Source organism: Leptosomus discolor, chromosome 16 (genome assembly GCF_034619465.1).
Source record: "Leptosomus discolor isolate bLepDis1 chromosome 16, bLepDis1.hap2, whole genome shotgun sequence".
NCBI classification, from domain to species: Eukaryota; Metazoa; Chordata; class Aves; order Leptosomiformes; family Leptosomidae; genus Leptosomus; species Leptosomus discolor.
Window position 1 is genome coordinate 15,231,686 of NC_141406.1, and position 27,955 is coordinate 15,259,640.

The 27,955-nt window shown below is 46.2% G+C and overlaps 1 protein-coding gene across 2 annotated transcripts; it reads right to left on the bottom strand.

Moving 5' to 3' along the window:
- Positions 1–6,314: 6,314 nt before the first annotated feature.
- On the bottom strand, positions 6,315–27,909 carry SVOP (SV2 related protein). Of its 2 annotated transcripts, none has more exons than XM_086474219.1 (16): positions 27,839–27,909; positions 23,543–23,703; positions 21,625–21,710; positions 21,178–21,276; positions 19,200–19,271; positions 18,850–18,974; positions 16,134–16,197; positions 14,737–14,862; positions 13,561–13,689; positions 12,127–12,200; positions 11,749–11,825; positions 10,516–10,623; positions 8,893–9,004; positions 7,554–7,635; positions 7,235–7,324; positions 6,315–6,521 (listed from the first exon to the last, which is right to left on the bottom strand). In XM_086474219.1, the coding sequence occupies exons 1-16, from the start codon at positions 27,907–27,909 to the stop codon at positions 6,315–6,317; spliced, it is 1,683 nt and encodes a 560-aa protein (XP_086330345.1). The 2 variants fall into 2 exon arrangements, with proteins under 2 accessions (XP_086330345.1, XP_086330346.1); XM_086474220.1 differs by having other exon boundaries at positions 27,843–27,877.
- Positions 27,910–27,955: the final 46 nt, after the last annotated feature.

Sequence of the window (27,955 nt, forward strand, 5' to 3'; positions counted from 1 at the left end):
CACCTTGCCGTTGAAGCCACCACCGAGAGCAGGGGCTGAAGTTCATCCAGCTGCGATTTTGGCCTAGCACAGGTGCTCCTCGCAGCCTTGTGAAGTCTAAAACATCTTGTGGTTGTCTGTGCTTTCTCGTTGTCACTCGACTGAGGAATGCAATCTTTTGGGCCAGCCCTGCGTGAAGAGCTGGCGGCTGGCTGGCAGCTGAGGCACCTCTGCAGGGTGCTAAAAGGGCAAAGGTGGGTGCAGGGAAACCAGGAGCCCCTGTCATGTCCCATCTGTCATCTGTCAAAAGGGTTTCCCACTTTATCTGGCAGCTCCCCTGAAATATTGCAACTGCTTTCAAAGGGGTATAATCAAGAAAAGGATAGAAAAAAATAGAATCATAGAATCAGTAGGTTGGAAGAGACCTCTGAGATCAAGTCCAACCATTGACCTAATACCACCACGTCCCGAAGTGCCACATCTACATGTTTTTTGCACACCTCCAGGGACAGTGACTCCACCACCGCCCTGGGCAGCCTGTTCCAGTGTTTGACCACTCTTTCGGTAAAGGAATTTTTCCTCATGTCCAATCTAAACCTCCCCTGGCGCAGCTTGAGGCCATTTCCTCTTGTCCTATCGCTGGTTACTTGGGAGAAGAGACCAACCCCACCTCACTCCAACCTCCCTTCAACAGCTGGAGAAAATTTACCATTGATTCATGCTATGCCTAATGGCCTGTGGTACCACCAAGCCATTCAGTGAAACTGCATCCACTCCATTTCACTTATTCCGAGATGTCAAGGACCATGTTCTCCTCCCGTTTGCACTGCTGTAGATCCAAAACCACTTACTGATTTCAGAAGAGCTACGTGGGATTAGGAGGGGGGTAGCAAATCACGGCATGGCCAGCAATAAGCCGTTGATTCGTCCAATCGTAGAGCCTGCAGGAGCAGCTGTCCTGTGATCTTACACGGCCTCTTAGAAAACAAATGGAAATGATCAGATGTGTAATTTTATCTGCTGTCTAATTTTGCTTATTTTCTAAGAGGCCACAGTTTCATATACGTGCACAATAAAGGCAATATTCAAACACCTCATGCATGTGATGGTTTCTCTTCCTAATGACGGCATGGGTAGGCCCTCAAATGCTAATTCCACAGACGCAGCCCAGTAGCTCATCATTCCGTGTCTCCCCACACATTTTCCCCGAGCACTTTGCCCCGCAGGAGGAAGAGCCGCCGTTCCAGGCTCCGAGCAGCCGAACGAACCTGAACTACCCCCGTGAGAAATGAGGCGGTTGCCTGCGGGTTGTCGCCAGCAGCCCCCGGCCTGTTGCGAGCTCACGCTCCTGCACAGACGCGGTTGGGACGCCCTCGGGTCGCTCGGCTTTGGGAGCGGGGTGACAGAAGAGGTGTTGGCACTGTTGGCAGCCACAGAAGGAACGCTGCGGGACAGAAGAGCCACGAGACCTGAGGTTCACTTTCCTGGGAAGGGTAAGGTAGGAGAGAGTCAGCGGGATGCCTGGATGGCTACTGCACGTACTCTGAGGACAAGCACGAACTGCCATCTCCAGCGCCGGCATCAGCACATTTCACGAACTCACAGCTCTCAACAACAACTGCCTGTGACACAGAACAAAGCTGGAAAGACATCAAGTATCAGTAGAGTTATCCTCTGTAAGCAAACAGCAGCTCTGGCATTTTGGAAAACAGCATCGGCTTTAGAAATGCCCAAGGATGCCAAAAAGTTCTCAGAAAACACAGAGGAATGAATATTCTCCCCAAGTATCGCTTCCGCCACACGAACCTTTCCGCAGTTACCAACGGTTTCCATTCCCAGAAATGAGACTCCGCGTCCCAGTGGACCATCAACGGCTGCACGAGCTGTGAGAAGGCAGATTGATGCACGCTGAGACGAGAACGCGCCGCATTAGTATGCAAAGTATTTGCAGATCGTTCGTCATTTCGACCCAGACATGAACAACCTGATGTTGGTGAATTACTGGGCATCAAAACAAGAATGTGATCTAAAGGGTAGAGGGATACAGTCAGGGTTACGCACTTCATTGTATTTTATAAAAACCACATAGGTAGAAGAAAAATTTAAACTACATTTAAATTTAAATTACGTTTAAAAAATTTAAATTACATTTAAAAGTAAATAAACAAAAGGAACCCTCCTTGCCCCGAGGTCCAGACACAGGCTGAGCTACCTCCTCCCAACGAGCCTTTGTGATCCACGATCACACATGGCAGCATGAAAGGCATTGCTAGAAATCGCCCATCAGCAAGAAGCAAAACCGGCTGGTTTTTATTGTCCCGACTGAATTAAATGCAAAAAGGCAACCAAAGATCTTAAGATAATTTAAAACCTGTTTAGCTGTAGTTATCTGTGAGGTTACTTATAATGTGAACATGAATCCTGCGACTTCTCTTTACATCCACACGCACAAAACACACACAAAAGGAGTCAGATCTGCAGGGCTGAGCCCTGGCACGTCCTGCTGAGCCCAGAGCAGGACGGATCTTGAACCTCTGAACATTGAGAGAAAAAAAATGGTTGAAGTCCCACAGAACAGCCAAAAGCAATTTTACTGAAAAAACTATTTATTTGTTTAACATAAAATACCTAGTGTGGAATTAAACTATCCAGTGTTGCATCGGTAACACAGGAACAAAAGGAGTATTTTACAACAAGCTTGATATACACAAAGTCTTGAAACATTAAAACGTATCCAGCTTAGAAACTGTACATTCAAACACAGGAAAACATTCAGTGTTCTTTCGGCAAGCATTGAGGAATAATCAATCATTTCAACAAAGCGTACTGGGAGAACCGTTTTTCCCACAACAGCTTTGCACATTGATTCATCAGACAGTCAGCCAATCTCCAAGTCCCACCATTCTGTTTGCTCTCAATTTGAATTCAAAAGTATCTGACTTTATTGTTTTAAACGAACTAGCTATATTAATTCCTTCATTGGTGAAAAATACTCGCCAGTGTGTAAAACAATCTTTGGAAGCTTATTATATACATCAGTGGTGCTGCCCTATTAACAAAATACGACTCGTGATTATTTATAGGCTGTTGTGTATCAACCCCAACGTTCTTCGTTTTTTCAGCGAACGATCTAAAACATCCTTCCGCCAGCAGGAACATGCAAGGACCTGCAAAACCTCCACTTCAGTTTCTTCGGTGCCCAACAGGCTCCGACCGATGGCAGCGAGGTGGGATCAGCCATGCTGGGCTCCTGCCTGCCTTCCTCCGCTCAGCGGATCCAAAGCCCATGAGCACTCATGGGAGATGCTCCCCGACTTCCTTGAGCTCCGGATCACCCTTTAGGTATCACTGTCTCTAAAGCGAAGCCGCAGGGCACGGAGTTGTGTCAGCAAGGCCCATCTTGGCATTTATGTCATTGCACCCATTCTCAATGCAGAATTCATAAAAGCAAAAACGCCTTCGATTTTTTAATGCTGTAAACATCACCGGTTAAAACCGAACCACTCAACGGCATCGAAAGGTTTCACGTTACCTATAAATCTTTGCCTGGGGAGGATTTCATCTGAAGTACACACCTGTGCAAATTCGTGAGACTTACAAACTCCACCTAAAACTCTCTGAACGCACTTCGAAGGCCGTTGCAACTCCGGCCCTTACAACCGTTGAATCACCGACTCGAAACAGTGAAGCGACACGGGAGCTTTAACGCTGGAAAAGCGGCGTTTTAACTAGAGGTTAAAAGGCTCTTGCTACCAGCCCGGCGAGCTCGGCAGCGGGGCTGTGCGGCGGCATTCCTGCAGGCCCTGGGCGTCACGCGCGTTGTGCTCCTCCTCACCGCTTACTCGACTCTTACACCCTCTCGACCCTCCCAGAGGCCATCCAGCTCTGGGGCGCACACCGAACTGGAAACACAGCGAACGATGAGCCCACGTAAGCGTCCGGCCTGGCCTCAGCAGCAGGCTGGCACGCTCCCAAGCGCCTGCACCCACAAGAGGAAGAGGAGGGTAGGCACACTGCCATCGGAGGGCGAGCAGTCCTCGCGACGTACTGGCAAAGCAGGTTTTCTGGCTCGTTGGTGACATGTGTGGTCTAAAATCTGCTCTAAACCCACCCAGGAACTTTACTTCCTCGCTGCCGGCGTCCTGCCCGTCTCTCGCACGCCGCAGGGGCAGCCCGAGGGAAGCAAGTCCATCTACCTCTGCCTCGAGGCAGCACTGAGCTGCCCCTGTTGCATTAGGGAGAATTATCCAACTACAGCCTGACAGAAGGAGGCGAAACCCAATTATTGGCAAGGTCATCAGCGCCGCGAGAGCCCTGTCTGCTTGTTGGTGATGACCAGAACTTGAGCTTGCTGGAGCCTGAGCACGCGGGGGAGAGACAGGGATAACCCAACCGGCGCACAGCAACTGCCGCCGGAGCAGACCGTGTGTTTCTACGTCATCAGCCACACTTGAAGTGGGATCCCCGGTGAGCCGAGCTGCGTTCTCGTGTCACTGTGAAAAGGAAGGTTCAGACCAAGTGCTTCTGGGGTCTTCCGTCATGGTCACCATCGTCGAGTGGCCAGACACTTCGGTGCCTTGTCCAGCCCTAACTTTCCGCAGCAGAAGATACCCCCACACAGAATATCAACAACCTCTTTGGCCCTTTATTACTCTGAGTTTCCTTGGATTCTTTTAGGAATTATCCACCTCTAATTTTCCGTTGGTGCTATAAACAAAAGGACTGCTCTACAGGGCTGGAAAACCCGAAGTGACAGCTGAACCCCGGCTGCGTTCCTTTGTACTGCACCCCACCGTGAACTCGGTGCTTTGTTCCTGCCCCACAGAAAAGGGGCCTGTTCCCAGAATGCTTAAAATAGTCTACTGTGCAAAAATTTGTTGCATCCTTACCTGTGTTCACGTGAGACAACTGACTGCACGTACTACCAAGTGTATTGCTTCCCACAGCCCAGTGACTAGCACTGGGTCCATCTCACATTTGGTTGTGTGTTTCCACAGTCTGGAATCCTGAAAACAGGCCGAGACGTGGATGAGACGTGTTTCCGCTTCCTTACGCGTTTCCTCGCTGCACATCCACAGGCTCTGGCGTCTGACTTGCTGCGCAGTGACAGGTTTCTGACGAACCAGACAAATTCACCCTCCCCTGAACTCTGTAACGTTCTCTGACAAGAGCAGGATCGTCAGCCTCGAGGAACGACGTCTGAAGGAGTGAAGTTTCTCACCTCCGGACGGGCGCAGTTCGGCTCTGCTCGTGGCTTTTGTTCATTTACGACACGAGGCCGCCTGCATCCCCTCGTCACCAGCTTGGCGTCGCCGTCACTGTGCAATCAGCAGCTACCCCGAGCTCTGCCCAAGCTGTCAGGAAGCCAGCGTGTGCTGGGAGACGCCCGAAAGCAGCTCTGCCCCAACGGCTACGCGCAGCTCTTCGGACGGAGGCATTTATCAAAGGGCTGGGCTGCACCACCGCGAGGACACACGTGGGTGAACCGAGCGGAAAAATACCTGGAGCCACACAGAAAACCACAGCGTCCATCTCCCCACACCCAGACAGCGGTGCAGCCGAGGGAGTCTTCACCAAGCAACAGACAGAGTGCTCAACGATTCTGGCGACGTTAGAGGAAGTCAAGTTCTGCTCCAGACCATCAGGATTTACATTTCTTACGTAAGGTTCCACGTCTGCCACAAATACCACTCCTCGCTGACTCAAACTACCTGCCTCGGATGGGAGGAACATTCAGAAAATCCATTCCAAGCAAGCAGCGCCTGTAATTCTCCTCAAGGAACAGAACCCGTAAGCAAGGGAACCAGAAAGCATCGGTTCATTTGCCGTTATCACATTTTGTTCTTGTTGTTGATGGCTAAAAAGTGCAAGGCAGGCATCTAATTCGTAAAACCTACTCTGTAGTGAATGGAATCCACCGTGTGCTATGCCAGGTACACAATAAATATTAATCTTTTGTTCTTAGGCATCAGGAGTACATTATTTTAATTACAGCTTATACTGAGTTGCATTCAGTTAGCTATTTGCTTGACACGGGACATTTTAAGCTGAATTGCCGACCATGCAAGCACAACAGACTTAAGAAAAACCCTTCCTGCTAAACTTCAACGGATATCTGGATCAAACGCCTCTCAATACAGAAGTAAAGTTTTTATGAATGTGAGCAAAGAGCAGCAGAGACACAATTTGCTTGGGTTCAACCCAAAAGTTCCTGCAGTTCGACACACGACGTTGGCAGTGACGGTATGGTCAGCGTTCTATGCTTCAGGGGTGGATGGTTTGTGAAAGAGATCTTGCTCGTGTCGTTCATCCTTCCAGCGGGTTTTCATGTCTCATCATTCCTGTGAGCCGGAGTTTGACCTGGTGACCCCTGGGGAATGAGATCCTCTCCCAACCATCTCCTGTCCCCATTCTTTGTGGCTGGACTCCTGTAAGCCACGACCTTTTGTTTCGATGGGCAAGAAGCAGGAAGCCACAGCGGCCAGCAGGCAGCATCCACTGTAAACCGCCAGCGTTAAATAGACTGAAGATTCCAACATCACCTGCAGAAAAAAAAAGGCAGAAAGCACAAAATCGCACCCCTGGGCCTCAGCACAGAAAGAAATAGAGATGCTAAGGTAATGGCAGAAATTTTAATTACAGTGTTGGAAAAAAAGGTCTGCGTGCGCTGCTGCGTGCTTTCTCTCCTCAGAGATGACACATAGCTCTGAAACACCGACAAACCAGTCTGGATTACAGGGCCCCTGAGGTGCTGCTGCCCTTACGCATTAATCAGGACTTAAGGAAATCACAAGTTTTCCACCCAGCCCCCTGCAGAGCCACCCCTTCTGACACAGCCTTCTGAGTCCTGTCCCCGCGGGGCCTCGCTCCCCGACCTCCCTGTCGAGCTCCGTCCACACGCCCTGAAGGTTCGTAGCCCCCAGGACCTCAGCCTGGGATCTCAAGAGAAAGGTGGCACTGCACCACACACACAGACTCCCTGCCTCTCGCCATTCCCATCTCCAGGGGGTGGCTTCCAAGGTGTCCTTAGATCCATGAGGCAGCCTGCTGCTTGGTTGTTTATCCCCCACCTCATGGAGCTCTGGAGCAAGAGGTAAATTAAGAGGTGAGCCTGAACTCTCCTCAAGGAACAGGCAACGACAACCCTCCTTCAACACATCATGCACAGACTGCCCTTGGTTCGGCCCTTCCAGGGAAAAGCAGGTTCTGCGTCACCTTCCCGCGCCCTCAGTCGCGGAAGGAGAAGGGATTTCACCTGGGCAATGAACGGGGTTATGAGGGCTCCCACTCTAGCCATTCCGCTGCATGTCCCCAGGCCCAAAGCACGGGTCGCTGTTGGATAAACCTGTGAACAAAGCATCAGCCCGTTAACCCTACTGGGAAGTTCTCTTCCCTCCAGTCTCCTAAATCAATGGAAATTAGTAAGAGGTGCTACAGCAAGTTGTGCCTGACAGTGACAATGAGATCATCAACTCATATCTGGGGTAAGGTCCATTGTGAAGAGCTCATACAAATGACTTTCCCACCATGTTCTCACTCCCCGTAAATTCTCACGACAAAAACAACCTCCTTACCTCAGGAGTGTAAACATAAGCAGCTTGAAATCCTCCTGAAATAAAAGCTCTTGCAATGAAGAGCAGCACAGTAAGAACATTTCTGTGAGAATAAAAAGGAGAGCAGTGTTTGGGATTGTTCTGTACAATCTGTTTGTTTAACTTGGAGGCAAGTGCAATAAAAATGCTAAATTTTGTTAGAACGATTTCTTTTGTTTTTTAATGAACCCTTTGTACTTTTGCTGGACCTTTACTACAACAACGATGCCAAACAATCTGCGTTCCCACAACCACATCAGTTTTCTACGTGCATTCATTCTGACAGCTGTGCCCATGGAAAGAAGCGGCGAATGCCTACGCTTATCTAAACACGACAAATATATTCCACGTTATGAACGGTGCTAACCAAAAAATGGCATGTGTGAGAAGGAAAGGGGAGCGCAACTTTCCTGTCTAAAAGCCATGAACCCTCGTACCACTTGGATATTCGCAGCTTGGTAAGGTTTCTTACTACAAGGTTTCTGTATGGTGAGGTTTTGCACAGTGCCTGGAAAGGTTTAAAAGCAGAGAGCTCTCCTCTGGCTGGTAGGGCCTTTCCTAGGTCAGCCCCAAGGCACGGACATTGTCCCATGCGTGTGGCACGGAGGCCAGCTGCAGTCAGAGGCAGACACAGAGCTCGGCTGGAAATTTGGTACCGTCAAGGCTCAAGGGCAGAGCTGCCAGCTGAGCCGTTCTTTGGAAAACCTGCGTGAAGGACCGACACTGATCGAAACAAAAACGTGAACCCAAGTGCTTCCGAAAGCCGGGCCCCACGTAGCTGCGATGGCAGCACCCAGCCCCTCCAGCCACGCTGTACACGACTTGGAGGTGGTGCCAGGCTGCGTCTGTTGCTCCCCACGCAGCTGTGCCACGGCACTTAGACCACCGCGAGCCCCTGACCAGCGAAGCAGTCAGAGCAGCTGAATGGGGGGCAGTGACCGGGCTGGGTTGTGAAGCACTGCCCTGGCGCAGTCAGCCGGGGTAACCCAGGTAATGAACGGCAGAGAGCAGCACGGGAACCAGCTACCGAGGCTCATGACATCAGGTCTGATCTAAAAATGGTCTAACGGTTACCTCCTACTCAGACATAAGCTCTTATTTTCCCCTTTGGATGGCTCTGTCTGCAAGATTATAGTAAAGGATTTCTCCTCTCCTGCTGCTTTGACTTTCCTTCCAAACCCTGGTGAGAAAACCTAACATCATCCTTAATTCCTTCGCCAGTTGAGCACGACCATTTCATGGCCACTTCCAGTTCTCCTGCCACAATCAAGAGAGGACATGGATGAATCAGACATACCATTGCTCACTGTGTTTCACTTACCTTCCAACGCAGAGAAACAGCAGAAGACTGCAAAACGAGAAGACAAAAAAGGACAGGGCCATGGTTTTCTTGCGGCCTATCCGATCAATAATCCATAGTGTTACTAACACACCTGTAGGAGGAGACAAGCTGGCTGTTAGGAATGGAGCAAAGGTGGAGCCTGCAGCAGCTAGCCCTTAACGTAGGCTGGGTTGTTTAGGTTTGAAATTTTGTTCTCTCTTTGCTTAAAATACTTTGCTGGCAGAGGCATCGGGCAGGGGGGTAGAACGGATTGTCCCAGCCATCGGTGCCACGTGGAAACAGCAGCTCTGTGTCCCAGCTGGTGAGCCTTGCTCCATGTTCACAGCCCCACTGGTCCACACATCCACACGCCGCCACACTCAGGGGCTACACACTGACGTAGGAGTGAGCAACCGACCCCGACAGCTGTTAACCACCGATTCCTGCAGTGGTTCCCGACGGAACTGCTAAGGATGCCGGCCCCGTGTCTCACTGGGATATCTGTTGTCCAACTCCTGGCCATTGCTCCCTGCTAAGCTCCCCACGGCTCGATCTAAGGGCTCTCGAGAACTTGGCGTTTTCTTTCCGTTGTGTTATTTATACGCTGCCATCAAGTGATTGCTCACCTGCTCTTTGATAAAGGGAACAGATCAAGCTCTGTGGGTCTCACAGTGTTAAGTGCTCTCTTTCACGCAACTTTTCCAGACCCTTTTAAAAGCTGACGTACAGCAGGGTGGGGCTAATTCAGGCATCAGCGTTGCCAGTGTCATACCCAGAGATATCCCTGTTAATATTTCTTTCTCCAACCTTATAGGTGTCAGGATCAAACCAGGGCTTGCAGCTACAGCATCACTCCAAGAGTGACTCCCTTTTCTGTCCACTGCCCACGGACATCCTTCCCAGAATGACTGTTATGCAGGACAGTCCTCCTGTTAGGCAGAGACTGCGCATGTTTATCAGTCATAGATTTACAACTTTTCACCTATTAAATGGCTTCTCTGAGCATTTGTCTCTGAAGTTACAATCTAGAGCAGCGAAAATAACCTGACGGTTGCCTCACAGTATTATTTCAAGCAGATTAACACTGAGAGCTCACCTACAGCTGAAGAAACTGGCTATTACACACTGCCTTGCTTGTCCTATGTCAGACTGATCATTGAAATTCACTGAAATGGACTGGAAATCGTGACTGAGGCTGGACACAGAGCTTTAGGGAGCAAGTTCTTCATTGACTCGCTGCACTCACGATCCTTTTAAAACAGTTCTGGAAAGTCATTTATGGATAAGAGTTCAAGTGATTCTGCCTCTCTGATTTAATTGTTACTCTTCCTCTGAGTGCCTAATACGTTGCTTGGACAGAATCCATACCCAGATGGGCCATTATAGCTGCACGAAGCCATTACTAGCGATTTTCTCTGTAGTGATCACACGGACAGTGAAGAGAGCTACAGCTGCTGGGTGCACTGCCTACATCAAGCAGCCCAAGCAAGGAGCTCCAGTGCTGTGGGAAACGCGTGGGCACTAGGCCAGACGGAAGAGCCCGTTTCATTGCTCGTACCAGCGCCCGTTCCGACCACACTGAGTGCTGCCAGCGAAGAGCGGGTGCTTCTTACTGCCACTCACCAGGGAATTCTGACAGGGTTGTCCAGAGCAGATCAGTGTAGTCTTCCTCTGTCAGATACTCACAGGTCAGGCTGCACTTTGCTTTAACTTCTTTCCTTCTACTGGATACTGCGGGAGGAAAAAGAAAAAAACACCCAAATGTTTAATGTATTTTAGGTGATCTCTGCTTACCTTCCTTTACCCCTGCTATGCCTTTATCACTCTTGCTGCTGAAACTGATAGCAGGGATGTGCTGAAAAGAGCCTGCCGCAGAGCAGGGATGTTCTACCTGGAGGATACAGCTGAAACCACAGTTTATAACCTTATTTCTGGCAGGGTGTCTTACTCTGCAGCCATCACTATCAGAATGACAATTTGCACTATCCGCTGTACAGGCTTGGCTATTTTTCAGTCCAGGGCTGATGGACAGTGAGCAGAATTAACATCAATAATTCAGTTCCTCCCTCCATAAATTTGGATACTAACACTTCATCTGTGCTTTGAGAAGACTGAATAATACCATGTCTCTGTAAAAACAAGTATTTTTAAAGCATGCGTGCTCCTTTGTGGAGGTCAACCAGAGCCAGGCCTCTCAAATAGTTAATACACTGCTGTAAACCTGGGGGTCTGTGTTTTCACCCAATGTTACCCATCTTCTTTCTATAATTTTCCAACTATCAGACAGTTTTCACTAATTACAAGTGTTCTGAATACAATCATGCCTCCCCTGGGAAACCAAACTTTTGAAGCCTCTTCTTAATGTGGTCAAAGCACTTTTTTTTTTTTTTTAAAAAAAAAAAAAGTAAAAATCTGCAACAAAAAGGGCGATGGTTTCCCACCATTATCTTTTTTCTCAGCAGGCCTTCACATCTGGAGAACCTGGGAGCTCTGCAGCAGCAGCAGTTCCCTCTATCTCAGGACTAATTAGGCCTGTCAAATCTGGAAAATTACATTTATTCAACCACTTTTTTTCTCAAGAAGTACAGTCACTTTTTCTAACAGGTCTCCCTTGAAGGTTGCCTTGCTGTTTTACATTTTGGGCTCAGAGACACTGCAGGACCTCTCTGCATTGTGCAGGAGACAGGGAACGGTCTATCAAAACCGTTCAAAATAAGGAACCCTTTAAGTGGATGCCTTAAAATCCAGGCTGGCAGCCACAGTCCTTCCCAAACTAACAGCAGAAGGTGATCTAATTAAAGATATTCCACCACTTGACAGGGTATATTTAAAAAGAAAAGATGGACTAGTACTCACTGCTGCAGACGTCTCCGGCTTGAAAGAACTCTGTAGTTAATAAAACTAACCCATAATATGAAAAAGCATTGGAAAACCTGCAGGGAAGAAAATGAGAGAGGAAGTCTCAGCTCGTCAAACCTGCGGTAAACAACATGAATCAAAATTGAACCCACTGTGTGAGGACTTCCACTAAGTGCTACCTCAAAGCTATTTCCTATCAGCGTTTAGCAAACGAAAGGGCAATTAGATTGAGAACGCTAGTGATTGGGTGGTTTAATAAATTGCAAATCAATCATGTTGGGGTTCTTTTTTGAGGAGGAAGTTGCTGTATTTTAGTGATACTGCAAAATACCTCAATTAAAAACCATTTACTGAGCCTTTTAGATTTCTGCTTACCATATAAACCAGAGTAACAATGTGGTCCATCTAAAATGGGGCGTAAAAAGGTCCCTCATTTTTCCTCGGTCTTCCTGTGGAAAACAAGCAGAAGTCAGATGATCAGGGCACTCATGGTCCTGGCCTGGAGAGGCAGAGTGGCAAGGGACAATACAATGCACGGTGGATGTACTCTATCTCAGGATGAGTGTTTCGTTCCATCTTAGGGCTCTTCAGGTGCAGGAGCCACACTGGAGCTGGGATCCAAGCAAGGAATTCCTCTGCCAAGGGGAATTCTCTAGGAGCATAATGGTATCAAACCCAGTTCATGTACAGGGCACACTACTCCCCCACGAGGAAGACGAGATCTGCCAGAACAAGGCGGGGCTGGAAAGAGGCAGAGCAGAACTTTGCCAGTCCACAGGCGGCATGTGATTCACGTGGCCCACAGCCAGCTCCCGTAAATCACAGCAGCCCCTCAGGGCTTCTGCTCCAGGGTAAGGTACTGAGGAACCATGAGCAGCCCTCCCGCAAGCAGACCCCCTTCAAACTGTGTGGTTCTTAGAGCGTGGAGGGCTCAGCCCATAAAACTTGCGGTCAAGGAAAAGGACTTTCCCACCCCACCCTGAAAACAAAGCCACCCAACACTCGGAGAGCGTTCCTGCACAGCCCATCGAGATTACCAGGACTGAACCAAGCACGAACCAACGCACAGGAGCTCAAATCCTCGCTGATCCAGACCTTAGAAAATCAAACCTCCATCTCTGATTAGTAAGACACTGTCAGGACCACCAGGCTCTTGCCCAGCTTTCCAGTTTTGCCCCTGTTCAAACCTACAGGTCTGGCTGACTTGGTGACTTCCTTTTCTTATAAAAGTCTGCTTTTTGTTCTGTAAATGCAGAGCTGCTTTATATGCTGACAGGGGTGCTGGAAAGTTGGTCATATAAAGCTGAAATAAAAATGAATCCAATGCAATTCATACAGTGATATGGAGCTCAGAAGTAACAGCCTGAACGACTCCATGCGTTAGGGCTGAATAGGAGCTTGCAGTTTTCCTGCTCCAGAAAATCAGAATTAGATTAAAAGTGAGGTACAGCTAAAGAGTCAAACTCCACTTTGTCTCATGAGTTCAGATCTGGGAATTTTGATCTGAGGTCTTCGGTAGCCTCAAGGTTTGATTTTCTGTAATAACAGGGTCTCGGAGTGAGGTTAAATAACATTAATGCCCACTTTAAAGGTCCTTCGCACTTTCAGGGTTTTCGTGTAACTAAAACCAAGAAACTAACTCTTCCCCCCCTGTGAAAGAGGCATATATGATCGCCCCTTATTTTTTTGTTACTGGTTGAGACATTAAAATTAAACTTAACATTGATTATTTGCTTATAAAAAACCAGAGGAATGGAGCACAGTTTCATTGCATCCCACGTTGTTAATGTGTCTGCTGCCTGTACGTACCTGTCTGGAAATAATTAGTTTTCCCAAAGGCATCGGTGCTCCATTTTCTGTTGCTATCCGCTTCAAAGTGGCAATTGCTTTTTCTTGATTTCCAGATAATACATCATACCTGGCACTTTCTGGCAGCCACTAAGAGAAGAAAGCAGATCATACGCACGATAATGTCAAAACCGCAGCAATAAACACACTGGGGATTTTCTTTGTGGGCTTACAGTGGGAACTCTCAGCAGCCTACTCACATGAGGAATGATTACAGAACTGATCTTTAACAACCCAGAGAACCAGCCTTCTGCCAAATGTCAAACTCCTCGGTAGGCTTTAAGAAACTGCACCCCCCCACACTTTCACCATAAAGTCAGAACTCCAGCCTGAAACCTTTCCCTTCTCTTATCTTGGTTTCATTCTTGAAATGAGGCAAATCAGGCATTTTTGCAGGCTCTTTCCATTGTACCTGCTCAGTAGGAAAGGCAAAGCACCCAGGGCAGACAACAAGATGCTCTAGGCATTCCAAAACATTCATTTTTAAGCTCCTTTTGAAAACAGGCATGTTAGCACCTGTCTAACTGAAGGTATTTCTGAAAAACAATCAGTGACTAAGGAATAATAAGAGCTGCTAAACAACCTGACAAGGACAGGTATCTTTGAGAAGGCTGTGTGGTTGGCAGATCTATTACCCAGAGTGCACTGAAGCGCAAGTTTAACTCATACACGTCTTGTTTTAGAATCTGACTTGCCCTGTGCAGGTTTTACCCTTGATTTGGGTAGATTTTTTAAGTGGACAGTAATTATAAAAGTTATTATTTTGACAAAATAATTTAAAAATCTAAAGAGCAATCGGGGAAATAGCAACAGCTTTTAATAAATCATTGATTCCACTCAGCTTAGTTGAAACAAATTTGTTAAATTGGAGAGGCTTCCAGGCCTGATTTGGTTTCACAACATTCCAGCCCACCCTTGTCCTCCAGCAATTACAGTCACATAAACACAGCTCTCACTGGAATGTTTTTACCAGCACCCTGTTGAAACAAGAGCATTTTTCTCGTTATTTCAGATGTTTCAAAGAAGACACCAACAGAGAGCTCAAAACTGTCACAATTTCCTTCAACCAGGTTACAGAACCAGATAGAGAAGCGGTAGATTGATGGAACATGCGTTCCTCTTTGAAAGAATACCTACAAAACACAGGACAGCGAAGAGCAAAAGCGGGAGGGCAGAAAGAATGAGAAGCCACCGCCAGCCAAGAGTGGGCATCACCAACACTGCTAGAAGGACTTCAAACACAGTCCCAATGGCCCAAAAGACCTGCCAAAGGGAAAAGAAACAGTCACAAACGAGAACGAGAGTGCTCTCGAGGCCTGTGTTACATCCCAAGACGTGCTCTCTAGGGACAGCCGGAGCGAGAAGTGCCAGAGGCATTTCAAATAGGCTCCGCTGTATGGAAACAGAGCCCAGACATTTTAAGGGGATTTGTTTAAATGTGGCAGAAGTTAAAATGTTCATTTCTGAAAACCTAGCATCGACGTTCTCTAGACACTCGTGTTCAGCTGTAGGCAGCTTCTCATGAGGAACAGACTCACCACGTGGTGTTTCTTAAGCACGACGACTATTAATGTATCTGTCTACGAGCCCTGCTCCCAGCTACCACCATGAGATCTACAGGATTTGCTTTCCTTACCAAAACCAAGCTACCAAAGCCACAGAGCTTGGCCTGTGGATGAAACCTTCTTAGCAAATAATGGAGCTGGCATCCTCTGGCATATCCTACCCACGCAGGATTATTCTCCTTTAGGTTATGAATCCACTTAGCTCATTATTTAACGCTCAGGATATATTTCTAACCCAGGGTTGCTCAGTGGCAGCCAAACTGTGGCGGAACAAAAGTGACACAGAAAGGAGTAATTCACCTGCTGAACTCTATTTGCAAAAGATTAATCAAGTGAATGTAGGATATCCAGTGCCAGCGGGAATCTTAGAAGACTGGTTTTGCATCGAGAAGTTATTTCAAAATTTGGTGAGGTTTTCCACAAGGATGTTCCTTCCAAACTGACTGAAGCAGCCAAGTAATAGCACTGTTCTCTGACCCCTCAAATAGCACTGACCCCTCAACCCTCCATTAAAGGGCTGCGAATTTTGCCTTAAAATATTTATAGGGCAAAAATCTGCTGTCTGTGACTTTAATAGATTCAGCCTGACTATAAGGAGCTGAATTTAGCCCGGCATTTACTGAACAGCCAGTCCTCCACCATCCCTTACTGAGTTGTAGATTAATCTCACCACGAAATGAGGTGACACCCAAACGGCCCGCCTCGTGCCAACAGCAGTCACTTACGCAGCACGGGATGCAATTAATTTGCGAAAAGGCAGATTCAGCAAAAGCAGTGGAGCATTACCCAGGGGCAGCGTGCTGCTCTGGGACCTGAGCTAGTCAGGACTAGCGTGTGGGGGAACCTCAGCTCCACACTGACTCGGACAATCAAGATTTGGCTGCAGCTATGTGTGAGACTTCCAGTCAGTGGGAACCAACAGCAGAATTTGTCCCTCTAGGGACCAGCATGCATAGCTACGCTGCTCACCTCTATTAATAAAATGCATTTTGCTCTGGCTTTCATTGGAAGGAATTCAGCATATAAGGTTACCCTGTAAAGAGTGAACATTGAGAAAAATGTCATGTTAGCACACAGGGAAATGCCACGTTAGCACCATGAGAGAGGGGCAAGCATTTTGTTTGCCTTTTATTAAAATTGCCAAACCCACAGCAGTGACACAACCCCCTTCCTGGCCCTCAGAGTCAGCAAGACTGTGGACACTGGTTCAGCCTCCCCTTTCCACATCAGAACAAAACCCCAGCATTGCCATGGAGGACAGAATTTGCCCTGTTTGTGTGATTTTGTAACCCTAGAGCTGTTAGCTAAAGGCAGCAGTTCTCGCTGCACGTGTTTGCACAACCCTGCTCTGGTCTGGGACAGGCATTATGTGGTCCATCACTCAACATAAACTCTTGCTGGGTAAAGTATTTCTTCAGGACTTTACAACCAGCTCAGAGAATTTCACCTCAGTCTACTCTGCCAGGTTTCAGTTCTCCAAGAGGTGAATACTTTCAAGGTCTGATCCTGTTACTGGTATAAAACAATTTGCATTTTTTTATTGTGGGAATTCAAAAAGAAATTGCCTAACTGTAGAGGCTTTGTTTCATGACTGTGCCAAAGAGTAATAGTACAGCTTCTCTGTGAGTACTTCCTGAGGATGAACGCAAGGGCCAGCAGCCAGTCAAGGCTCCCTCGTCTTTTGCAAACCATCTGGTAAGACTTGTCGTTCTTTGCTCCTGCTCTGTTTGCATTCCATTGACTCAGCCTGTTTCTGCCTCTAAACTCCTTAGGCTTTCTCTGACGTTTGTGACAAAACTCCTCCTAACTTGACAAATGGTGGATTGATCTCTGGGTATCTTCCCAGAACTCAGTTCACCAAAGTTGCAGACAATATTATATTAAATCAGTGGTTAAGAGGAGAAGGAAGTAAAATCACATGATGAACTGTAGAGCAGTCCCCTATCTGTCGCAGCAGAAAACGGGAGCTGATTAATGCTGTACAGAACTGTTTTCTTATGAAAATGCTCCGTATCTTTGCAAGCCTGGATGCTGGCACTGGGAATGAACAGTCATACTCAGCGTTAGATAAAATCTCACAGAAAATTCCCAGAGGAGGCCACAGCTTCTCAGGCGCAGCTCCTACATACGTACAGATAGAGGGATATCTGCTAGAGCCAGTTAATTTATTGTTGCTGGATGTTTGGTTTTTAATAGCACCTTTCATAAAAAAAATATCTCTCAAACCCATTATAGAATGTACAATTATAAAGACACCCATGTCATTCCATTGAAATCCAGCTGCTCATATCCAAAGCTACGTAGTCTACTTAAGGATATGAGAAAGGAGCTACTTCTCCTCCTTCATACATATTTACTCCTCTGTCAAAGGAATCACTGTTATAGTTAGAACAGAAACAGACTCAGCAGCAGTGGAATCCACTCTGAGGCCTGTAACCGGCTCCTCCTCGTCTCTCATCAAGTCACGGAGCCTTTGTGCCCTCCCCGCCTCCCTGTAAAATGGCACTAGCTGTGCTCCAGCTGTCCCACCGGGGCTCTGGGGAACATCATGAATATGTGTTTGCAGCGCAAGGCATTATTAACTCGGATGCTGTGTTGTTCTCCTGCCTCGTTCCAGTTGTGCTCGGCTGGGACTGCGTGGCAGAAACTGCCTCACCGTTGGGCAACACCCAGCAGGCTGAGGGCTTTCTGGTTTACACACACGTTACGCTTTTGTGCGGCTTCTAAAGGTGGGCAGGAGAGTGGTGAAAGAAAATTAATAACACTGTGATGTTCCATCTCCGCTCTCCATCTTTTATCTGGGAATGGCAACAGAAAGGACATGATATTGACTTGCCCTGTGAAGAAGTCTATGAGCCATCAATCAAAGTTAGCCTCTGACTACTCTGAAATAGCACCTCCGTGGGGCAAAACATCAATTATTAATAAGGATAAAAGACTACACAGAGGGAGAGTGGCTATACTCGTCCCTTTACATTTATAATTAAAAGCCTAGAGCAGAGTTATTTATTCCAGGCGGAAAATTTAGAGGTCCCCCTCTTCAGTGACTGGAATGGCATGGTAAGAGAGGATCACCCTGATGCTACCTTCTCATTAGAAATGTGTCTGGGCCATCAAGATATCTCCAGTGCTCCAGGTTTGGGCTGTGTGGTTTTGGAATTCCAGCTCAGGTTCAGACTTGAAATTTCAGGCTCTGACTGAACAACAAGCCGCAGTTTTGCAGGCAGGGCTCAGCTCTACCCCTCAACGGCCGTGTTTAGGTCGTGACCCAGCTTGAAATCAGACCATGTTGTCCCTTACAGACTCTGCCAGTACAATCTTGCAACACAGGGTTTGGGCATGGCTGCAAAATGCTGTCTGGTGGGTTTCACCCCCTGCTGGGGGGCTCTTTGGGCCTCTCATTTTCAGCATGCTTTACCTGAGGGAATCGAGAAGCTTAAAAGGACTTAAGGGATGTGACATGTTACACTTAGGAACCCAGTTTGTTCACGCAGAAGTCATTGTAAATTTGATTCACCTCAGTGATGTATTAATTCCCTTCAAAGCCTTCTCAGAGTCTACTATAGTAGTTCCAAAATACTTAGAAAAAAGTGGGTTTGGTACAACTGAACAGAGACATGTCTTCAATTTGACATAAGTATTAAAAAAGAAAAGAGAAAGCTTGGACTTGTGAATATTTACTTACGACTGAGGCACTCCTCCAATCCCAAAGCCCACCAGGCCCCTCAGCACCAAGATCCAGCTGTACACTGGTGCAAACCCACTGAGGATCCCATAGTAGAGCGTCCACAACACGCTGATCTTTAGGCCCTGTGTTTAACACACAAGCACAAGGAAAATGAAGTCTCTGCTGTAACGTGAATTAACGAAACATAAAGTAGAGCTTCAAATTCCTTTTATTTCATGGGAGGTCAATTTTGGTGCTGCTTAATTCTGCTTCACACACGTGGACTATGACATTTGTGAACATCAGGCACTGAAACATCCACACTGTAGAAATACCAGACTATATTTGAGTAAGAGCTGAAGACTTACTGTTTTTCGCCCGTACTGGTCTGAAATGTTTCCCCAGAGCGTGGAGCTGGACATCATTCCCACAAACACCACCTGCGAAACACCAGAAAAAAAATCTTCCCTTTAACAACAAGACAAGTGAAAATTTCCATGTGACAACAAAGAGAACACAACTTCCTGGTGAAACTAGAAAAGGTCAGCTCCAACAACAGAGCAAAACATCTGGGTGTTCTGAGTATAGTTCTTTTGCAGTAGAGACTATCAAAGATAATTATCCATATAGTGGGACTTTTCAAAAGTCACTAACTTCACTTCCATTGAAAGGGAATTTGCTGTTGCCCAGGAATGGGGATGAGTGTCAGCAGAGTGTTCAAGCCACGGTCTCTCAGCTTCTTCCAGTGCTGGGCCCCTTTTCAGTAGTGGCCTTGCTCTCGTTGAGGTCTATAAGAAATGACTGGAGAGCACAGTTTGCCACTAAATGGATTTCACTGTCTTGTTTCTGGGTTGGGTTTGGGTTTTTTTTTTGCTGAAGGGTTTTCATAACCCACAAAATAATCTTTCATCTGCTTCACAGCAAGGCCCCACAGAGAGTTTTGCAGCATGACTGAGGGGACAGGCAAGTGGAGCCAGGAGCAAGTGCCCAGGTTGGAGAGGAGAAGCAGCCAGGCACCCCTTGAGTCAGCTTTGCAATTAAAAGATCCATCCAGTGACAAACCAGTCTGACACTAGAATGTGCACTCTGGTATTACACATTGTGAGTCCAGCCCTGGAAGATGCTGAGTTCTCCAGTCCCAACAAACAGATCCATGAATAAAACACGATCAGTGTTGCTTGAGGTCTGCAGGACAGAGCTGTTGTAGGAGCCCAGCGCCGCCACAGTCCATCGCAGCCAGCTCACCTCCAGCCTCCTATTGCCATTCTCAGCAGGTTGTCTCCAATTTGAATGGAGATAAAATTAGACCTTACAACTTCTGAAAATTCTGAAAAAAGGCTGAGGTGTCAAATACAATATATTGTACCCATTTCAGAGCTGACACCGAAAAGTATAGTTTATTCTGTAGATGGAGAGAGAAATTAAATCCTGCTCAATGAAGGCAATGGCAAAACCCAAGCACGTTTCCCCCTTCAGTGCATTAAAACCTTAGGAATATTGGCTGGGAAAGAAGTGCATACTCAAGCAATCAGTGGGGTAAGAAGCAGTTCTGTTTGTCAAAGCTTTTCCCTCATGTCCACTGACCCCTTCTCCTTCTGATTTTGCTCACCAAGAATAAAAGTGTGCTGAGCTGAAGGAAGGAACAAGACCCTCCTTCAGATGGGCTGGCTGCATTCAGGTATGGGAAAGGGCTTGATCTTAACTGAAGTAAATCTACTGACCATTCTGACCAACGTACACGGCAACACAAACAGCATTAAAGGCTAAAGGAAAAAGAAATGTAGGAGTTGAAGTGCCTGCCACCCAACAGTGGCATACGCTGAGAGAAGGGTCCCCAAACCAGTTTTCTTATCCCTAAAGGCATTGCATGTTTCCAACATCACGGCACCACACTCAGAGAGTGTATTATAAAAGCTCTGCTTGCAAAGATCACTGGGTGATGCACCTCGGAAAGAGGTTGCTTGCTGTCTCTCATGGCTCCCAGTCTATGCACAAGCGAGCTTAAATGTGGTGAGGGAGGAAGATTTTCAAGACAGACTAAAAAATTACCAATCCTTTTTTTCAATTAATGAAACGGTTGAATTTTAGGATGAGTCTGAGTCCATTCATACATTTTCCTGGAAATTACATGCAACTTTGACCTGAAAGTTTCCTCAGTTCTCACCGAGTTTCATTTCTTCAAGCTCTGGCTTTTAAAAAAAAAAAAGACTCCTATATTCTTCCGAGGCAAAGGCAATCTGCAAAGGCCATGAACAGATTTAACTTTGGGATATAAAGCATGATGTCTGAATAACAATGAGTGGAAAAACCTTACAGAATACAGGAGCTGTCAGTTATTTTTCCTACCGATGTGAGCAATGCAACCTGCCAGCTTGGTAATCGCCACTCACAATGAAGCTGAGGAGCTAGGATACTTAAAATCATCATTTCCATAGCATCTGCCATCTAGAAGGGCAAAAAAGAAACAACAATAAATAACTGCCTGAGAATTAGGTTGACATAGCAGTCAGTAATATACCTCCTGGAAATCAACCTCGTTTCTGCCCTGTGCCGTTCCCACCCTGCAGGTGAAACAAAACAGTTACGTTCACGAGGCACAGTGGATGTACACGGTGCAAAGAACAAAAGCAACGGGTGCACTTTTGGTCATTTTCGAATTTCAAGTAAAATTCCCTCTTTAGTGTACAATTATCTGTTTGGAGACTTTTTGTCCACAGAGTGGCTACATTATTTGAAATCACTGGGATTCTCTAACTGATGATCATGCAATTGACCTTGATAACAATTACTTGCCCACGCTAATCCAGTAATAACAGAGAGCTTCCACTGGAACTTTCCAAATCCAATGGCTTCCACCGCATCTTCCACCATGAAAGTATCTAGAAAGAAAACAATTCTAGTGCAGAAGTGTATTCCTTTCCTAGGAAGAGCCATCCCTTGAGACAGCATTTTCTGTGAACGCAATTAGTTATTTATCGAGTAATCTACTGAGATCAAAAATATCGAACAGAGAGCTACGTAGCTTTTATGCAGCTCCTACTCAGGAAAATCTCTGTGTTCTTCAGGGGTTGTGCTAAAGACAAAATAATTCTAGGCTTTCCTAGAAAATGTGATTCACATAGAATTCAATCAGTGAAGCACCAATGACTCCAGCACATGTCAGCCCATTACTCCTGGGAGTGACTCCACCAGCCACTGAATTGCAGCTTCCTCTGGTGAGAAGGATGGTTCAACAGCACATAGCGATGCTATGCAAGTGATGGAAACTGCAGGAGAATATTTTATTGCACAGAGACTCAAACTGCTGTTATCTGAACCAAGAATTTGTCCAAGACACACATATCATAAAACATACTTTTGTTATAAATACTCATGTTTCTTGTTTCTCACACATTGTCATGACCTCATTATTTTGTTCTAGCTGAAGAAGCTGAGATATCTCAAATTCCTCTGCTCAAGATTAGATTGGACATTAGGAAATATGTCTTCACCAAAGGGGTTGCCAAGCACTGGAACAGGCTGCCCAGGGAAATGGTGCAGCCGCCATCCCTGGAGGTGCTTAGAAGATGTGTAGATGTGGTGCTCGGCGACACGGGTTAGTGGTGGACGTGGCAGTGCTGGGTTAACGGCTGGACTTGATGATCTTAAAGATCTTTTCCAACCTAAATGACTCTATGAATCTGTTCTATGATTCTACAAGTGCAGAACAAAATGTACAACCAAAATATACTTCGATATTCAAGTTGTTTAGATCAATTTAAGTCTCAAAGTTTTAACACTTCCAGCAGTTTAAAAAAGTACATTCACCACAGAAAGCTTTATCTAGCTGGGAGCTGGATATCCTCACACAGCAAAAGACAAAAACACAAACCAAAAGGAAATCAAACACAATCTAACTGCTACAACAACGCAGAGATGTCACAAGACCTCTGTTTGTGACTTCAGCCCAGGCATTCGATGCGGTGGCGCCGAAGCTCAGCATATTGGGCTGTTGCATCACTTGCACTCCTTTGGGCGACGCGCCAGCTGACACTCTACATCTCTCTGCAGACTTGCACTGATGCACTGAGTCTGTCGAGAAACTCACTGAGCTCACTCTGTGCTATTCTGGCTTCCTATTGCATCACTGTGTTGATAAATAAGTCCCCAGGAAAACAGTCGTCCTACAATATTGTAGTATGCCTTGTGCTAAGGCAAACCCAACACTTCTCATCTCTTCTAAACTGGTGTTGCCTTCAGGGCAGCCAGCATTTCTCTGCTAGGTGGAAAGCAGGGGCTAGGATGTACATTCATTCTGTCCCTCTTGTCCTCCAGGCAAGGAGGAGCCAGGAACACTGCTGGGGCTTCATGCTCAGCCTTGAAGGTGAGCCACGTGTAACGGCTCCAGTAAACCTGGCGATGTTTCAGGAGCACCAACCAGTTCTAAAGGAAAGGAAGGCAAACCTCCCGGATGAAATCGGTGGTGACAACGGGATACACAACTCCTTCAAAGGGTCTGTTACTGGTGATATGAAAACAAACACACAGAGCATCCCTCAGAGAACAAGATAGCTAAATCATGATTTTGAGGTGTAACATAATTTGCCCATGTTATTGCTCCCTTCTTTTATCTTTAACTTCTCTAAACCCAGCGTAGTCACCCTGGTTGCAACATGACTGCAATGAAGAGGCCGCACCTTTCTCCTTACAGGAAAACAGGAAACCTACTCACCATCAGTGGGGTTGGCAAATTCTTTTGGCACCGCAGCTCCATCCTCTAGCTCAATAGGCTCTAGCTCTGTCCGAACACCCTCAATCTGAATTTCATGTTCGCCTGAAATGACATCGTCATCTGACCTTGAACTTTCCCCAGTGCGGCGAAACTTGACCACCCTAAGAACACAGAAACGAGGATTAATGCTTTGGTGGGTCTTTTCGAGGTCGCAGCTGTGTCTGGTTGGTCTGGAAGCCCTATTTGGTCAAACAGCAGCCAGGTTTCTCCCCACTCTCCTGTCTCCATTTCACATTCACGGAGAATGCTGTGACTTTTATTTGGAGCTGCTTTTAGGTATGGTATCCTGTGGGTTGCTATTGGCTTTGGAAAAACTGCAGAGTACCTTGCTGTGTGATACAGTCACCGTGTTTCCACAAAGAGGATGTTATCACGCTAAACTATAAAGTTAAAAAAACATACAGGTTGTAGAAATGTAATGAAATTATACATATTTAACAATAACCGTGGTTTTGTGTGCCTAGACTTTTACTGCGAATTAGACATAGCTGTGTCAATGAATTTCAGGTGCTTTGTCCTTGTAGGAAGAGCCCAAATTCAATTTTCCACATTGTTTTCATAAGAGTGATTCATGTCTTAGAAGAAGCAGACCTCCTGAAATTTGTCAGATTTTTAAACATTACCTAGTGAAGCACAATTCATAAGACAATTCAGTGAATCGACTGATTTTTTTCCATGATGATGATGATTCTGTGACTATGAGTATGACTGCTTCCATCTCTTGTCTTAAACTGAAGTCTTTAATATTATGTAATTAATTCAACATCTGTATTTGAAGAAACTATTTTGTTTCCAGTACTTGGTGCACTTTTGGAATCTCTGAGGTAATGAGGTGGGGCAGAATAAGAAAGCGAATCAAAGGATACTTCTTTTTTCATCAAGTCCAAGTCAAGTCTGAGGAGCGTACCTGCCCGCCAGCTATAGCCCTGGCACATGAGACGACGATTGTCACGTGAGTGTCACGCTCGCAGCTGTCTGTATTTTATATTATTCCTGGCACCAACTGAGAGATAATCGTCTAACCTCTGCGGCGAGGCCACGGGGAGAGCGAGACGTGAGAACAGCACTTTGCTCAATTGACACAACGTTCACGTTTTGCTTGGAGCGGTTTTGTGCAGCCCTTCATGTGTATGGAGGAGATCCATTTCCATCAGTTGTTTCCTGTGACCAGAGCAAGATTTTGGAACAGATCTGCCATATTTAACGTAATAAACTCCACAAGCTTCCTTCCCTTTACCTGCCACACCACTGTAACTTTTTCACCTTGGCTGAACAATTTCTTGGACTTCAGTGAAACAATTTTTTGGAAATAGATTAAATGAGTCTTGCCACCACCTCTTCAGACTTCCAGCACTTGGACATTTTAATTCTACAATAAAGATGAGCAGAGAGCCTCTTGAACTTCATTTTAATCCCTTGGTTTAAGGGTCAGCAAAACGGACCCATCAGCAGCCTCGCCAAGTGCAGCTGCAGCAAACTGACACGCGTGTATGACATTTCCAAAGGTGATCTGAAAAACTTTTCCGTTTTGGCAAGACCTCAACTCCTATTTTCTCTCACAAGTGCTGGTGACACAATCAATACTTAATAGAAGAACAAAGTGATGGGCAACCTACAAAACTCCTGTAAATGGTTTTTGGTCCAACGGTGGACAAGAGGATGGAGGAACAAACCTCTCAGTCACCCGTGGGGTTTTTTTACAAAGAGAGAAGTCCTGGCCACAACAGCCATTCAGTCCAGCTTAGGATTTCACTGTGGTAGCAACATAAAGCAGAGGGATAAAAAACATTATATTTTTTTTCTTACAATCCTGGCACATATATAATTTCCCTGACCACATCCCATCTGGGGAATCGCACGTATTCACCAATGATATTCTGGCAGTAACATGGAGAAAGAGAGAGAGAGAGAAGTGCAGTGACCCTTTTGTGAGGTTATCACTCATCTTTAGGACAGCCTGCTTTGCAGGATGCTGAGAAGTTTTGGGATGATTTTTTTTTCCCATAAACAGGGCATTCCAAGATCTGTGTGAGGCAAATATTCCTTGCACTGCTTCAGTAATGCTCTCATCTGCAGCAGGAAACTGAAAGCTTTTCTCTGGCCTTTATATCTTGGCAGACAAACAACAGAGTCACAAGTTTTGTTTTCTAAGATAACACTTGAAGATCTTAAACAGAAGAACGCAAAACAGAACCCCAGGCCTCTTCGAAATGAGCAAGAAAACTATGCTGGTTGCAGTGAAACCAGGGTTTAGCTCCCGTTCTGATGTGGGGTATGCAGAGGGTCCTTCACTCGGCTATAAGAAAAGACAACCAATCAACCAAACTCATCTGAATTCAGGTTCATATTTAGTTCCAATGAGAAACTCAATTTTAAATTCTCTTAATTTGACTGTTTTTTAACCTCAGTGGAACTCTCTTGGTCTGAATTTTCTTGTGCTGACCCTATAGGACAAACACAAGTAATTATTACCCTCCTGTTAAAATCGTCACTGAAGATATAATCCCCATATGACCTACAAAACACATACTCTCAGCAAACAAACACTGTGTATGCCCACGAGATGCCTCTTTTATTACAAAGGACAATTCATATCAAAGTACCGTTCGTACTTTATTTGCCAAAGCTTTACAAGCACCTGGTTTAACTATACAGGAATTACACTTTCGTATTTGTGGTTTTTCAAAGGAAGACTATTGCTACAACTTCAGCAGGCTCAAAGTGCAAAGCTCACTGAAGTCCAGGGACACCTTTTCCCCAGATTTCCAGAGGTCTAAAGTGCCATTATTCCGTGGGATTGACTGAAAACCAGTCATATGACCCACGCTGGTAACTGTTCAGTGTCCTAGTGAGCCACAGGCAAACTAGACATGCCAATAAAATCCCTCCTGACTTTAAAGCACCTGATCACACTGCCCTGTATCACTGTTGCTTATTGTGTAATATCTGTTGAGGCACACTGGCAGAACTGACCGTTTTGGAGCTGATGGGTCCAGTTGCTACACAAAGACTGATCTGAAAATTGTAAATATTTCCATGGCAATCTAAGCAGGGAGCTGTCTATCTGGCCACATTCCCTGTCATAGGAAATAATTTTAAAAAAAATGTTTATCACTTAGGAACCTATGGAACAAACTGACACAAAAGAAGAAAAAAACACACGGTGACATTTTCTGTTCCATACTTGCAAAATTCTTCACAGCGGAGACATCCCAGAGAGCTGCGTTTGATTGCAAGATCTCACAGCACTGAATAAGTCTAATTACACCTACATTGAAAGGTACTTTAGAACATTTTTAAGCATTTTGGAGGTTTTTTTTAAAAAAAAAAAATGCAAAAAATGGCTTAATGAAATCATGCCTTATTCCTTTTACTGACAAGCTGAATGCATCCAAACTAAGTATTTAAAAATAACTGGAGTTCACGTCCATTTTCCCAAGTTATTAGTTTGCTCTGTCATTGACATGAGCTCATTCATATTTAAAATCAACTTTAAGCATTTCTCCCCTGCCTTGCAGAGTCAATGATTTATAGACAGCGATATGTTTCACAGCACCTGATAATGGAGCATTAGGAGAAATGCACTTGTTTTTAAAGGGAACATTTTGCATTCCTGAGAAGGAAGCACTGGTGTTAAAAGGGAGCAATGCTTTTATCACCTTTTCGCACAGATTCAGCCACCACATCCCAACAGCAAAGAGCTCCTCGCAAATAACAGCATTTGCCCCGTGCAGCAGCGTTTGCTCCTCCAAAACACAGGGTTAGCAAACACCGATGGCACTCACTGCAAACACACCTTTGCCAAAAAGGGTCTGGTCTGCAATCGGTTCGTGGCATGAAGGAGGAAGTCGAGGCAGACGCCTTCCCCAGCACAGCGTTATTTACAGATGCAATCCACCTTGCAAATGCAATAACAATGTTTTCTCTCCAAAAAAAAAAATTCTTTTGGCACTCCCACGGTTTTATTCCACTCCTCCTTATTTCTACCACCGCCAAGTTCATGCAAAAAAAAAAAAAAAAAAAAAAAAAGAATTGAGGGAATTTATATAACAAACGTCTCCCTGCACGCTCCCAGGATGCTGAATCCAGGCAGCTCCACAAGGAAAATGGCCTGCTTCCCGGGGCCTGAGCCGCTTCCTTGGAAGAATCCCCTTCAACCCCCCCAGGATGCACCCGATCCCCGCAGCCGGGGAGGGGGAGGCAGCCCCGCGCACCCCCCTGCCCCGCCGGCGCTACTCACGGCAGCTGTCTGAGCTGGAATAAATCATCCTCCATTGCCGGGCTGCGTCTGCAGGAGCTGCTCTCATCGCTCCCGCATGGCGGGGCTGGCTGGAGCTGCGGGCAGGCGGGTGC

Excerpts from the sequence above, each read along its gene's own strand:
- SVOP (XM_086474219.1), bottom strand. The coding sequence starts at position 27,909 with ATGAGAGCAGCTCCTGCAGACGCAGCCCGGCAATGGAGGATGATTTAT. Across the intron at positions 21,711-23,542 it reads ATTTGCCAACCCCACTGATG|ATACTTTCATGGTGGAAGAT; the intron begins GTGAGTAGGTTT and ends TTTTCTTTCTAG. Across the intron at positions 10,624-11,748 it reads AGCCGGAGACGTCTGCAGCA|TATCCAGTAGAAGGAAAGAA; the intron begins GTGAGTACTAGT and ends TTCCTCCCGCAG.